At 33.4% G+C, this 16,014-nt stretch overlaps 1 protein-coding gene and 1 pseudogene across 2 annotated transcripts; one reads left to right on the top strand and one right to left on the bottom strand.

Annotated features, from left to right (window-relative positions):
- The first annotated feature begins 5,206 nt into the window (after positions 1 to 5,206).
- On the top strand, positions 5,207 to 15,036 carry LOC122579702 (2-oxoglutarate and iron-dependent oxygenase domain-containing protein CP2-like). Of its 2 annotated transcripts, none has more exons than XM_043751926.1 (9): positions 5,207 to 5,616; positions 9,616 to 9,663; positions 10,235 to 10,420; positions 10,523 to 10,673; positions 10,778 to 10,864; positions 12,652 to 12,776; positions 13,683 to 13,801; positions 14,361 to 14,451; positions 14,571 to 15,036. In XM_043751926.1, exons 1-9 carry the CDS (start codon positions 5,314 to 5,316, stop codon positions 14,604 to 14,606), a joined length of 1,146 nt encoding a protein of 381 aa, XP_043607861.1. In that variant the 5' UTR covers positions 5,207 to 5,313; the 3' UTR covers positions 14,607 to 15,036. The 2 variants fall into 2 exon arrangements, with proteins under 2 accessions (XP_043607861.1, XP_043607860.1); XM_043751925.1 differs by having other exon boundaries at positions 14,361 to 14,472.
- On the bottom strand, positions 6,446 to 7,052 carry LOC122579703 (annotated as a pseudogene).
- Positions 15,037 to 16,014: the final 978 nt, after the last annotated feature.

The following is a 16,014-nucleotide window of genomic DNA, read 5'->3' as shown; positions in this document are numbered from 1 at the left end:
AATCACAAACGCATATAGGATCATCAATCACATACTAGACCATCTATCCATAATCAAAGGCGGAACTTCCATAGGGCAGGGGGGGTTTGTGCCCCTCCAAAAGTTTGAGTTGTAACTGTAAATTTTATACAAGAGGTTTTAAAAAAATAATAATGTTACAAGTTGACCCCTCCTGATCTTTTGCCAGTACAAATTGACCCCCTCGAAACAATTGGTCAAGTTCCGCCACTGTCCATAATCACTTGCATTTCAACACTCAACCCATCATTTACAATCTTATATTATTCTTGGGTTGACTTATCAAACATGTATCTCTTATATCAATTTCATTTAACCAAAACTTACTTTCGTACCAAAATCATCATTTTCATATTTGACCAAGCAGACTTCAAACAAGCATAACTCAAGTTTTACTCACTCTTTTTACTTGATTCTAGTGGCCAAATTTAGATGACACGTATACCTACATTTTACATTTAATGACCAATATGTGAATTATCATTCAAAGGTGACTTCTGGTCGTTTTAAAAACCAACACTGTTGTTGTTGTCAAAAAAAAAAAAAATTTGACTTTACTGACTTCAAATGACCATAACTTGAGTTCTACACCGTATTTTGACCTCATTCCAATGGACACTTCAATCTAACACATATAACTACATTTTATCTTCAGAAACCAACACAAGATTTGACCCGTATAAGTGTATTACACTCGTTTTAAAAACTAATACATAATCATTTTTTTGCTGAAAATTCAGAATGACCACACTGACTTCAAAATTTCATAACTCAAATCCTACTCCACCTTTTAGACTCATTCCAGTAGCCACTTTGAGCTAACACGTACACCTATATTTTCTTGTTAGGACTCAACAAGTGAATCATCTGTCACAACGGTGTTTTACTTGTCACAAAATCAGGGACATAATTTGTCCAAAATTATGTCCTGCAAACACTAATCAAAATCATTAAATTTAAAATGGGAAATTACAAACAGTCTTCCTTGGTTCTAATTTAGCCAACAACATAGGGTTTCAAAGCAAAAATACTCATTTACACAAAACCCCCAATTTGAACCACTTAAGAACCCTAATTCTTCAAAAGGAAATCAAAACTAGGTTTAAGGAAATCTTACGTCGAAGGATAACAATTAAGATGAAAGAGTCACAAGTTTCTTCTCCTCCTTCTTGAATGTCTCGACCCACAGACATAAACACTCACAATATTTCCAAATGAATTCTTCAATTGAAAGCTAAAGTTATTATTATTATTCACTTAGAAGATTTGATTAATTTACCTAAATGATATAAATTCTTGAATGAATCTTTTAGATAGAAGAAGAAAATGAGATTATGGATTGAGATGAAGGAATGAGTGTGAAGGATGAGTCATAAGAAAAGGGATGGCTGGAAATCCTTTCTACATGCCATGTTTTTAACTAAATTAAGTGGGTATAATAACCGTTATCCACTAAAGTTCCAACTAAATTAATCCCGTATTCAAAAATAAAATACTAGGAAACTATTTAATGTCGAAACTATAATAAAGATATATTTTCATTGGTTCTAAAGTTATAGGATGTTACACTAAATGATGACATAAGCGATAATCAATTTGATGAAATTAAGCGATTTGATTGGTCAATAAGTTATTATTTCAACTGTCTTATAGTATATATTAAGATTAAGATTAAGATATTGTAAAATGTTAATTGCAAAAATGGTCGCCGTTAAAAAAGTAAAATCAAAATTGGTCCATGTTGTTTACGAAGTAATATGTTTTGTGGGCATGATTTTAAAACCGTTACGATATTACGGGCATGATTCGAAAACCCTTAAATAAAAGTTGTTGGTATGTTTTTGTGATTATAGATAAGTTAAAAATATATACACTATATTATCGTTTGTGTGAAGTTATGACAAAATTAAAGTAAAAATTTGTATATACACATAATTTGCAGATCTTGTTGATGACATCTTTCATGAACGGGATACATGACATCGCAACTAATGTCACGTGTAACTGTTTCAAATCTTGATATATTTTGATGACCATGTTTTACTTTATACACATATATCATAACTAGTCAATTCCTTTACAAAGTTACTGGAATATATACGTGATGATTCATGATCATCTTGCGTGGTTTCTTCGTATTTATTTTTCTTATCTTGCTTGTTTCATCGTTTAACAATTTATACATTATAATTTTGTTATTTATATTTCATTATCAAAATTGTAACCCGTAGGCAAATACGAAATATATGTTTGTATATTATAAAGCATTTGGTTATCCCAATATTTTCCAACTAAGTTTTCGATAACTCAAAATTATATTTTTATTATTTATTAATTTTAAAAATTTTCACTTGGAATACTTATTATATCTACTTGAAATACCTATAATCAATGCTGTAAATCTCGGTCATATCGGCCGAGATATCGGATCGCGTATCGGGATCGGGCAGTCCAGGAGACGGGATGGCTAGGATCGGGTCATATCTCGGGTCAACGATGATCGACGTTGGAAAACTCGCTGAGTCGTGTCAAATATCAGAATATCGGTCAAATATCGGTTGGATCGGGTCAAAGTCAACAATTTTTCCTATTATAGTAATGCATTTGTCTCTTGTTCTTTCCCATTCTGTTTTGTTTCTTTTTTATTCTCTTATGGTTCGTTTCTCTTCTCGATAATTGCATGTTTTATATTTTTAGCAAATTGGTGGTCAACTTTTGGTGGTTCGGCTCCTTGTTTGAGAGAGATTGCTACAAGGATACTATCTTTAACCACTAGTTCGTTGGGATGTGAAAGAAATTGGAGCACGTTTGAAGGGGTAAGTGACTTTGAATCTTGAGTAAGATGTACGATATGTAATATAATTATATAAGTATATAACATGTACAATGCACTTAAAATTCTTGTTGCATAATTCTAATTTTTAGATCCATACAAAAAAGAAGGGGTAAGTGACTTTAAATCTTGAGTAAGATGTACGATATGTAATATAATTATATAAGTATATAACATGTACAATGCACTTAAAATTTTTGTTGCATAATTCTAATTTTTAGGTCCATACAAAAAAGAGAAATATGCTAGCTATATTAAACAATCTTGTTTTTGTTCAATTCAATGCCAATTTGATGGAGAGAAACATTAAGATAAAGGCTAAAGGTCATGAAGTACTTCTAGCACCTGATGCAAATGCAAGTACGGCTCAAGAGTGGATTGTTGATGGGATTGTTGATGAGCACGTTGATGAGGTTGAACCGGGACAACCTTGGAATGTGGTTAATCAATCCATGGGTACAAATGAAATTCTAAGACTTTGAAGAAGTGAAAGAGTATCGAGATAATTTTTTGAGGATGATTTTGTATGAAGTGAGGATGAAGGAGTGGAAGATGAAGATAAAGATGAAGATGAATATGAAGTTGAATATGAAGATGATAGTGTTCAAATCCTTGAACAATATGGACAAAAAGATGATGGCCAAAATGATGATGAATAATGATTCTATTAAGTATCAACTAATAATCTAATATTATGTTTAATTTTCAAGCTTTTGAAGAATTATGTTATTGTTTTAGACAATTATGTTTAAGTATGAAGTGACATTTATGATTTCTGTTTAAGTATGAAATGACAATTATAACTATGCTTAAGTAGTTAAGTAAGAAGTTTCTTATATATTTTTATATTACATATAATTTTATAAATTATTATTTTTATATATAAATTAGTCAATCCGATGTTTCCCTCATATCTCCCCGACTATTTAAAATCTCCTGTCTCTCCACCTTGCCGATCCGATCCCGATCCATGAGTTCTACAACATTACGACAATAATAATTTTATGTATTTTTTTTTATTATTATTTTTTGAACAATAGTTTTATTAATGAAAATGAAACTTTCGGCAAGGCACCGAAAGATTACATCAAGAGACTTGGACTAGCCGTCCAAGTAGACCACGAATAATTAAAAGTATTACGGCTATAATATATTTAATGAATATAATTTACATAATCTATTTTAACTCTTAATATAACAAGTATTTATACATATTTAGTTAGTGTATGTGGCTAATATCCGTGTCATGCGATAGTTTTTTAACGAAGTGAGTGTATGTGTAATATTTGTTTACTTATTTACTAGCTAATTAACCCGGGTTCAAGCCGGGCGTATTAATGAAAGTTTCTTAAAAACGTATGATCATTACTGTTAAAATTGCGACGAAACGGATTGAATCTATTCTGAAATGTGATTATTTACTACAATAATTTTTAGTTTTGATAAACAAAATGCATATAGCTACCTTTAAGCTTTTGTGTATCAAATATATTTGATGTACTTAAACAACAACCATTAATATATTTGATGATATTTTTTTTTCTTTCTTTTTATATAAGATACCTAACATGTAAAAAAGCAATATGTAGTTATATATTTTAAACTTCAAAATATTCTTTTTACTTGGAAATAAATAGAAAAATGTCTAAATTTATTAAAGTTTCATCAAGACTTAAATGTAAATTATAAAATTATATGGAAAATTAATAAAGTAACTAAGATAGTGTTAAGATGGATTAATTTTTTTAAAAAACAAAAATGTTGCTAAAATTATAATTTTAAATATAATGTCATAATTTCTAAAATCAATTGTAGGAAAGATTGTGAGTTTGCTATATATGAAATTTTTTACAAAAATCTTCTAAATACAATTCTCTTTTATTTATACCGGCACGTTACCCGCGCAATACGGCGGTAATCGTGGCGGCGATGATGTGGTGGCAGGTGCGACGGTTGGTGACAAATGAGGCGTCGATTGGTGTAGATTATTGGTATAAAGGGTTAATGGAAATATTTTAAAAGATAAAGGATTGATAATGTAACGTAATCATTAATGTTAAGAGATAGTATAACTGTTTTAAGAGTAATATATTAAAATATTATATGGAAGGGCATTTTAGATATTTTCCCCCATGTAACTTTCAACATGAGAGTATTTTCTTTAATAAGTAGTATAGAAGTATAGATGTAAGAGAATAAGAGAATAAGAGAAGAGATTTGAGTTTTTGTTCTCAACCAATTGGCAATTGAACAAGGACCGAAAGTTGATAAACGGAAAGACATGGAGGGCAATACTTGAACACTTGGGAAATCCAAAACCGGTCCGATTCATCAATCCATCAACAAACAAACACATACATCCGTTAACACACACACGCGCGCGCACTCACACACACTATGTCTCCTTCCTCAACATCCAAACCCTAAACAGAAATATCCACTCATTTCACCAAACAATCATCATGCCAGCTGACGGAACCGCCGATCGGAGAATCGACACATCATCTTCATCGCCTCTTCCGGCGCCAACTAACGGATTTCGAACTGTTCCGACGAACTCGCTATACCGGCTTCGATTAAACCCTAATAATAGTCATAGACCTGACAGTTATGAAGATCTTAATCAAATTGAGTTTACTCCTTTGCTTTATAGCTCACTTGAACGCTATTTGCCTCCTAATATGTTGAATGTCCATCGTGAAATTAAGCTTAGGTATATGAGTGAGATTCTGCGTCGCTATACTTCCGAAGGTGAACGTAATCGAGTGAGTATTTTTATATATTTTCTCTCTGTGTATATATTTATATATATATAAATGTATATCTAGATTTGTATAATTTTGCTTGTTAGCGTTTTTGTCTTAAGTGACAGTGTACGTAATTGAGTAATTATTTTCCATTTTGTAATTGATATATATATATATTGTGTGTGTGTTTGTGTATATACTGTAATAATATATATCTGTATATGTGAAATGTTGATTTGAAAACTAAAATTTATGTGAAAACTTATAAACTGAACAAAATACATTGTGGTCTAAATATAACACAATGTGTTTTAATTGTGTTTTTTTATAAATAGTCTCGGTTTTCATATTCTTTATCTTTGATATGTGCGGTCCTCAATCGCCGGCCGGCTGCCCTCCATCCCCTTGCTTCACGTGCGTGCCCTTCTTATCATTTTTTGGCTAGCCCTTTGTATTTCATGGCATGGTTACATGTGCCCTTTGGATTTGATGGCACTTCAACCGGGGGTCTTTTTTCATCCTTCGATGCTAATTCTGAACTCATGCTTCCACCCCCCAGCTTAAGCACTTCTATCGATCAATTATGGTTCAAGATTTGAAACTCACAGCCGAACCTAAGGAGTGAAGTATACGTAAGGAGTCAGAAGAAAGCAAGCAATAAAAAAAAGAAAGATTTCACGGCGATATCAATTCCGTCATATATGAAAAAATTTCCTGAATAAATAAAGAATTCTGTCACTTCACGAAAGAAGGAAGGAATTCCATCAATAATTGCCAAATCCCCAAATTACTAAAGTACTTGCTGCACTTCTTGGGAAAGAAGTCGTCTTGGTATTGGATCCGCTCTTCTTTTAGCATGAACATGAATTCTATTCTATTCGTCTTCTTTATTCGGCCCCCACCCGAACCATTCTTAAGACCACCAAGCCCTCCCGAATGAGTTCGACTATAGAAGCTTTCAATGTAGACCCAGGGACAAATCTTTTACTCATTGAGAAGTGAAAATCTGTGACTAGATCGTCCTGAAGACGGATGCGACAGGAAGAAGTGGCATTTGGAAGTGTTGCTAACTTAACATTTAGGTTTCGGCATAACAAAGCTTGAATAGTCTTTTCGCACTTAGGCGCACTGTGTGTCATTGGTAATGATTCTACTACGGTGCCACAAATTCGCAAGTTGATCCTAAGTAATCGTTGTTCATTGGATTCCAAAAGAACTACTTCGTTAGAATTGAGGAATTGCTGTAATTCTTCCTGAATAGCCAGGATTCTCCCGTCGAGAGTCACTTTGAAACTCTTACCTAAACTCTTCCGACTGAATATAATAAAGCCTATAAAACAAGCTACTATCATTTATTCATTATAGATAAAGATCTTCGAACTTAATGCACAAATAAATAGAATAACAGAAAATAGCATCCTTCTAGCTTGCATATTCGTGGAACTCAATCTCATTTAGAAATCCTTCTCTCTATCTTTCAGCAACCGAATGGGAGATGGTTTAGGAAAGGACTTTAGAATAGGATGCGCTCGCCCAGCGAGAAAGGCCCTGACCCTGCCAACCAAGTCAAAAATAAAAAAGAATGAAGAGAACGAAAAGAGAACTTCGTATTTTGGTAACTCTCAAGGAGTCATGTTTAACCTTGAATGCCATTAATAGATTCTACAGCAATAGTCCCTCGGACTTGGAAAGTAATAACGAAAATGGCTAACCCAATAGTAGATTTCACAGCTGCCACCGTTGGAACTAATGAAGCAAATGATTGACCCATCATATCATCCGAAGAAACGGAAATTACCAAAAAGTTCGAATCCACAGCTAATAACATTGATTCAATTGGCATCGATATAATAGGAATATTTCGTCTATTAAGGAGGATTCCCCGAATACCTGAAATAGAGATGATCATAGAAAATGTGAAATATTTGATAAGATCCGTTTCGGGAACGTAGAATGTAAGAGAAATTCAAATGTTAGAACTCCCGTACGTATGAAACCAAAAGAAAAAAGACTACCCTCAAGATTACCAAAGCTCGTTGCCCTTCCCCAAACCGTACCTTCACTCCGAGCATCAATCGTGATGTCTAACTAAGTATAGCTATAGGCTACGGATTGCCCTTAGAACACGCCGATACGGCACACTCTCCCGGGTACCACGTTCCATAATTTGCGTGACGTATGATTGATATGTCCGCACACCCATAAGACGTCCCCGCGGATAATGCAGGGTGTCCCGGATTTCCTGGTACTCGTGGATAATGCCGGGCTGTATTTGATCCTGCACCAAGGCAGCCTTTACAGAGGCACTCCACTGTCAATTGAGCGTTGATAGTGGAAGACCATACGCCGGAGGTTGTCGTCCCCGCCGAAATTGTTGACAAGGTCCGAAGGATCCCTTCTTTTTTCATTAGAGATTAGAGAGAAGTCCCCCTGGGTAAGGATTCTATCTCTCTCCGCATCCGGGAGTAGAGGGTGTGCTAATTCGGGGACTCCCATGGGCTCGGGTCCCGGGGGAGGCGGTGCCTCGTGAAGAGGAAGAGGCCACCCTGGTGGACTAAGTGGGGGGGGGGGAGGGGTCCCGCGCGTCAAACGCCTCCGGCTATTATCAATATAGAGACAAAAAGCACGAAGCTATAGCCGGAGTAAACCCAAAATAAAGATCGCCTTCTCAAGAAAGCCAGAGTCGCGGAAAAGATCAAAGAAAGAATGACACATTTTTGATCATGATGTAATTCGGGCAATTCGGTGGGAACAATCATTAGGAAGAGGCGGTCTAGATAATCTAGTGAACTATCCGCTGCAAAACTTTTAGCAATAGTAACGATATTCATTTCATATTTTTTTGTTTTTCTTAATTTTACCAAGGCAGGCTTCGCCTTGGTTCACATCAGGGGCTATCGGACTTGAACCCAATTCTTTCTGCGACCCCCTTAGAGAGCAAACTTTTCTCTTATCTTTTCTACGAGAATTGATGCTTCGCTACTTTTCTACTATACAGCTACGCTACAATCTTTCTTCTCTTATTCAATTTCTGGTGACGGTACACTTCCCTTCATTGCACTACACTCTACTCTCCATTCTTGCTGAAGTCCTCTTGCCATCCGGGTTCCATGACATTAAGAAGTTCATTTTTTATGATTTGCATTTTTGCTTAGAGATAAAGAAAATCCCTCCTTGAGTCGATTACAAAAGGGGATTGCCTAATAAACGATGACTTTTGGCTGGTACAACCACTCAATTGTCCAATTCTAATAAACGATATTGTGCCAATTCCAGTTTTAAACTACTGCAGACTTGTTTCATAGTTTTCAACTGAGCGGTAAACCCAACATGACCGACAGATAAGCCGACGTTAATTAAACTAAGGGTCTAATTTGGTAATGGGCGGTTCATTTTTCTAGTTCATTTTAGGATCATAACTTCCTGCGCAGTTCGTGCCTGTAGTGATATCCTAATTCGGCTACCTCTCCCATTCATCAAGGCTGAACATTAGAAAGGTAAACTATTGCCAAGAGAGAGTGGAGGAATGGCTCGACTACTCTCTTCTGGTCCGAGCGATGTTGGCCTTCTCTTAAAAATTAGAAACACATTGTCTTAAATTCAGATCACAGTGTGTTTTGGCCAGTTTTCTAGTGTTCACGAAAATTTAGAAACTTGATGTAATTGTCTTCATTGCAAAAACTACTATAATCTAATCAAGGAATTCTTTTTTGTTATTGAAGTGATTTTTTGAAGGTACAACTTCAGCTATCTACTTACCTTACTCTGTATTTTCCACATTTCCTATTATGTAGTTAATATGTGTGTTTAATTTCTGAAAATATATATAAATTATTCCAGTACAATTATTTACAAAATATATGATTTTAGGTTCATATCATTGTGTGTCTGCTCTCAAACATACTGTATGCTTGCACAATACCTTTTTTCTTTTAAATATTAAGTTTGTCTCTTAAAGACTTCACAATTAAATCTGTTGTGATAGCTAATTGTCTATTCATCACTTCATTTTAACAGATCCAAAAGCACAGAGAATACAGGCAGAGAATTGTATCTAATTATCAGGTAAATTTGAGGTGTCCTTTTGTACGAGTATATATCTCGTCCCTGGTCCGCTTGATTCTTGTGACTGGTAGTTTTGTTGGATAAGTATTCTGCGTTAAGAGAAGATATATTAGTTTGATGAGATCGATAGGCTTAATTTGCAAAGGATGAAGGATCTATTTTCCTTCAGATTTTCATAACATCTTGTATGATTGATGCGTGTCTCATAGACGAAACTAAAAAAAGGCCAAATGTGCTTCTTAATCTGAAGATATGATTGTTAGACATGTCAGTCTATACTCTATAGGCAATTATATTCATTAAAATCTAAAAAGGGATCCCCGTGGTTTCTGAGTCTTTATAAATGTCTACCGCTCTCTCTTAGAGATAAAGGCTTGTGTATAATGTTGAATGCTTATGATGCATTAGAGAAGAGTATGCTCTTTTTTTTAGCATTCTATCAGGAGATGTATTTTATCATAAGAGATCAGTTAGTTAGTTACTTTTATCTGTATACCTTTTCTTACTATTGTGTTTTTATACATTACTGGTCACTCATTTTCTTTGCGCCTATACAATTTCTTGCTTTCAGCCCCTATATAGAGATTTATATCAATTGAATGCCACAACCTTCTTTGTGCCATCCTTCTTAAAAGCGTTCATGGCCTCCGATAACACCAGAGAAGCAAGTATCAGAAGTATCATGTCTGAACCTGCTCCAGGAATTTATACATTCAATATGCTGCAGCCTCGTTTTTGTGAAATGTTGCTTGCTGAGGTATCATTCAACTCTGTTATTGTTACATGGTATCTGGCATGCTAAATCTAGTTTTCTTGTAGTTTAGCTTTTATATTTTCTTATCAGGTTCTGATTGCTTAGGTAGACAATTTTGAGAAGTGGATTCAAGAAACAAAATTCAGAGTTATGCGGCCAAATACAATGAACAAGTACGGTGCTGTTCTTGATGACTTTGGAATGGAAACCATGCTGGAAAAGTTAATGGATGAATTTATACGGCACATCTCAAAAAGTAAGTTTTACAAAGCATTATCTACGAAATGCTGATAAAAGTTTGTTCTGAAGACTGAATGATGCTATCAAATTATTATCAGTCGCTACATTTTGATTGTGCAGTTTTCTTTGCTGATGTTGGAGGGTATGCACTTGATTCACATCATGGATTTGTTGTTGAGTATGCATTTAATAGAGACATTGAATTGGGTATGCCAGTTATTTATATTTATGCCTTTTTCCTGCCACATACTCTTTGGCATTGTTTGTACATGTAGCTGGCTATTTGTGTATTGTAATCTTGTATGTGATCCATCTATGGTCTTTTTTGTATGACTAAATAGTACTTTGTTTCAAAGTTATTGTCCACTAAACATAAATACACAGACTAAGAAAAATGTAACTAATGTAGCTTATTGTTATACTAAAATGCCAGTTTAACCCTTTTGTCATTTATATAATGTTTCTTTGATTTTTGTAATACTAATTTATTTAAATTTAATACTGGAATCTTTGTTAATGTTTCTTTCTATTTTCAGTAGTAGAAATTTATTTTGAGACGAAAAATAGTATGCTGGACAATAATATTGAGATGGAGGTATTATAAAGGTTGTAGCTATTATATGCTTAGAGGCAAAAGTAACATGGGGGTACAAAATTTATTTCAGTAGCTGTATGAAACAAATCATTAGTATGCTTGGTGCCCTTGGTGTGTAGATGCCCCCTTTTATTGATGCCAATGCTATCATGCTAGTTTATTTCCCGAGTTGTGTTGGAATCAATGGTAACTTGGACATGTAATGCAAGCATTTCACAGTATAGAAAACGACAATGATTCATGTAATGATGTCATCATGTTGCTTATTTTACTTACTCTCTGTCGTGAACCTACACTTTTTTTTATATATAAAAGAGCAGGTCATGGAACAATAATAAACAAATTTGACTGATTTGTAGGGGTTGTTATATGTTTTATTTTTCTAGTTTCGTCTTATTTTATAATATTTCTCAGAGTTCTTGTATACATGGCCTCATCAGAGTTCTTTACTGCGGTAGAATTATTCTAAGTAGGATTCTTGCTTGATTCTATTCACAACATTCACAAAAGCTGTTAATTCTTTTTTGTGCGGTGAGAATGTCTAGCTATCTTACTTCCCCCAGCAGTGTTCATGAAAATTAGTTGTGCTATCCATATGTAATGCCTATTTTCCTCTTTATCATTTTAAATTAATACTCTACTTCTGCCCATAGTTGTCAAAAGCGAAGGCGACCTCAAAGCGCAAAGACCCCAAATAGGGTGAAGGCGAGAGGCGCAAAAAAAGCGCACGCCCGGGAAAAAAAAAGCGCACTAAGTAAATATTTATATATAGTGAAAAATAATAGTAAAAAAAAATCAGATATCAGTTATAAAACCAAATATCATTCAAAAAATAACTTTTCCACCAAAAACTTCAAATTATTAGACTATTATAAACATATATAAAAAAAACCATAATTTTTTCTTCCCCCCATTTTATATTTTCACTATCCTCTTTTATCTTCTTAAACGACTATGGTCACTCATTAGATCTAGCCACGATTCGGCCGGATCTTGAATGAATCTTGACCCATTAAACCATTTTGACCGTCGTTGACCACCACAGTTGACCGTTGTTGACCGCCTTTTTCATGGTCGACTTGGGCCTAGGGTTTCAGGCGCTGGAGGTGCGCCTCGCCCGCCTTTTGCGCCTAGGCGCAAGAGGCGCTCGCCTTTAACAACACTGCTTCTGCCTGGTCATTTAAGGAGTGTCATCCTAACTATTTTGTTTTACTTTTGTTTATTTGTCATTCTTTGTTCAAATAATGTATAATTAGGGTGCCTTACAATTTCTTTCATATGCTTGCAAGTTGCAACTAATTATATTATGTATATATTAAGTAGTAGCTGTACAGTTACTCTCAGCTTTGTATAAAAACATTGTAGCTGGTTTATAAATCTGATACCTCTGCATTTATAGGGTTCCATGTAGATGATTCAGAGGTGACCTTGAATGTTTGTTTGGGCAAGCATTTTTCTGGTGGGGAGTTGTATTTTAGAGGCGTGCGATGTGATAAACACATGAATACGGAATCACATCCTGAGGTATGGGATATGTGTTTATATGACTATCTTCTACAATTTCAGGCAAAAAATTTTGCATAACTTTTTTGATAATGATTGTAGCGCCTGTTGAACATTAATAGTTTTTTTTGTGTGTGTGTGATAATTATGCCATAAGCACTAGCTATATTAGTCAACTCGGTAGCCTTGAAGTTTAAGCTAATAAACAAATAGGGGATTTAAATCAATGCTACAAACTGCAGGTGGTGAAACACATTATTAGTAAACTCCATAGCCTTCACATAACAATTGTTTATATGGTAACTTCATTAATATTCAACAAAAACAACATTAAAATAACAATAATTTATTAAGTAGTCAAACATATAGTTGGTAACCTCTCTTACAACACCACCGCGACCACCATCCAAATCCGGCGGTTGGCTTAGCCAAGCGCTGTCACCCATAGCCACATCTCTTCATTGAAAATATTGATTTTTTTTTATCTCAAAATTTTGAGAAACTATCCTCCTCCTTGCATTGTGTGGGTTACAACTCTAATAGTATATAAATAGCTAGCGTGTTAAATGCTTGCTGGGGTTGTTTTATTTCAATATCTAATTCAATTAGATAATGTAATTTGAGAGCTTTTATGCATAAAAAAAAATACACTTAGGTGAATGCTAAGTACTAAGCTGTTCAACACGTTTCTTTTACGCTATTCTTTGGTTTGTCTCATTTAATCTATTTACTATGGAGTATAATCCCAAATTATAGTCATAAGTAAATGGGTCCAAATTTGAGGGTTGAGTGAATCAAAGCTTAGATACTCTATTTGAGACAACTAAAACATGGCGAATAACACCTGCTTATAACTCTAGATTAACATTGTTTTTGAACCAGTTGTTGTTTGGGTGCAACCTTACCAGAAACTACATATATTCACAGGAAATCTTCGAGTACTCCCATGTCCCTGGACATGCAGTTATTCATCGCGGTCGCCATCGACATGGTGCGAGAGCTACTACAACTGGCCAGAGAATCAATTTACTGCTTTGGTGCAGAAGGTATATTATTCTTTCTACTTTGCAGTTTTGCTATGGTTAGATTGATTAAATTAATGTATGTCAATAGAGCTGAACAATAAAATGCTCATGTGTGACGTGTCTATTATTTACGTTCCCATAAGTTTAAATATTATAATGAAATTTCCCTTGGACATTAGCTATTTTTATGATATTTCTGACTCCATTCTGAACTTTTATAGTGGTTGTCCTCTTTTCAACTTCCAGTCTTTCAATTTTCACACTGGATATTTTCCAGCAATAGAATTATACAAGTATATAACTCTGGCCATCAAAAGGCGGGAGGCAGACGTTTCTCAGTTTCTGATACTTATATTTACGTAACTTTTTATTATTTTGATCTGAATGAGTTTGTAAGTTTCTGTATTCTTAGCCAAATAAAGGTCTTTTTATACGGAGAGTACGACAAAACAGTAGTGGTGGTTAAACTGGATCTCTATGGTTATATGGAGTCAACTACTTTATAAAACAAGATGCTTTATATGGGCTGTTATTTTGTCAACCCACTTATTATCGCTGCATATTTTGTTTTTTCTTGCAGTTCTGTGTTTAGAGAGTTGAAAAAACACCAAAAGGAATTTACAAGCTGGTGTGGGGAATGCCAACGGGTGAAGAGAGAACGGCTTCAGCAGGTTGTACTTGCAAAGAGAGGGGTACTGCTGTTTTTTCATGTTTCCAAAATCCCGCTTTAAAATATATATATATCTAATAAGAAGAAAATGGTCAAAATATTTTTGTTGCCATTTTGCAGGAGCTATTCGGCAGTCAAGGAGAAGCTGCTTCTTGATTGGATGAGGAATCACTTTGCTTATGCTGTGCTCGTAGATCAGTGTACATGTAGATCCTTTATGAAGACCAAGTCATGGTAGTCGAATCCTAAGCATGACCTCAGTTTTGACCTTTAAGTTATTTCTGATCATGCGTTATGGTGATGAAAAGTTGTTTGTTATAACCTGGCTACATTTATTTTCTTTCCATTTATGTGACATGATGAATCTGTTATTTATAGGTAGCAATGAGTGTTGTGTCGATTTCATATATGTTATGGAAGCTCGTGTGTTTTGGGTTGTATCATAGTGCCTTAAGGCTATGTGGATGGTTTAGACATTTGAAGTATTTATGCTTGTTGTCTTAGGATCTTTGTAAATTACGACTTCTGAAAAAGATATTTAGTTTAAGAGCATTATAATTTAATTTTTTGAACTATATTTATTGTATTTTAATAAAGAACCCAATGGAGTTCATTCAGTGAACCATAACGTAACCAGATTATCATGTTCTTATGTATTGTGGTTTTTTTTCCCCGAAAGAATATTGCCGTTTTTATATCGTTGTAAAGGTTGAATACTTAGGGGGTGTTTGGTTCGTAGAATTCGTAAGAATTCGAAGGAATTGGAATCTGAATTCCATTCCATATCCTGTTTGGTTGACAGAATAGAATTCGAATTTCATTCCATGACTTGTTTGGTTCGTAAGTAATTGGAATTGGAATCCTTTAAATTCCATCAAATTAAGGAATTCAAGATTCATTTGGCAAATTGGGCGGAAAGTTTTAAATTCCAATAGAATTCACAATTTAACACTTCTAAAATTATTATTATGTTTTATTTAATAGATATTATATATTTCTATTACTATTATTTATAATAATAATAAATAATAATAGTAATAATTAGTTATTATTATTATTGTACGAAGTATTAAATTATAGTAATAGTTATTATTATTATTTATATTATATAATAATATAAAAATATCAATTAATATTATTATTCTTTTAAATAATTAAATAATACTAATTATTATTACTATTATTGTTATATTAATTTAAATAATTATTATTAGTTATTATTACTATTATTATTATTATATTAATTTAAATAATTAAATAGCAGTTACTACTAATATTTATAATAATTAATATTATCACAAAAAAATAATTACTATTAATATAAATAACAATTATTAATACAATTAATATAATAATATAATAAAAATAATAATAATTAGTTATTAGTTATAATTATCATAAGTATTGTTATAACAATAATAATTATTGATTTAAATAATACAATAATTTAATAACAATGATAATACTTATTATTATTTTTAATAGTATTAATTAGTATAATGTTATTAAAATAATTAATATACAATAGTATTATTATTATTTATTAATATTATAAAATTAATAT

The sequence above is a fragment of the Erigeron canadensis genome, chromosome 8 (genome assembly GCF_010389155.1).
Source record: "Erigeron canadensis isolate Cc75 chromosome 8, C_canadensis_v1, whole genome shotgun sequence".
Classification (NCBI taxonomy): domain Eukaryota; kingdom Viridiplantae; phylum Streptophyta; class Magnoliopsida; order Asterales; family Asteraceae; genus Erigeron; species Erigeron canadensis.
This window is presented reverse-complemented; position numbering and strand designations above follow the sequence as displayed.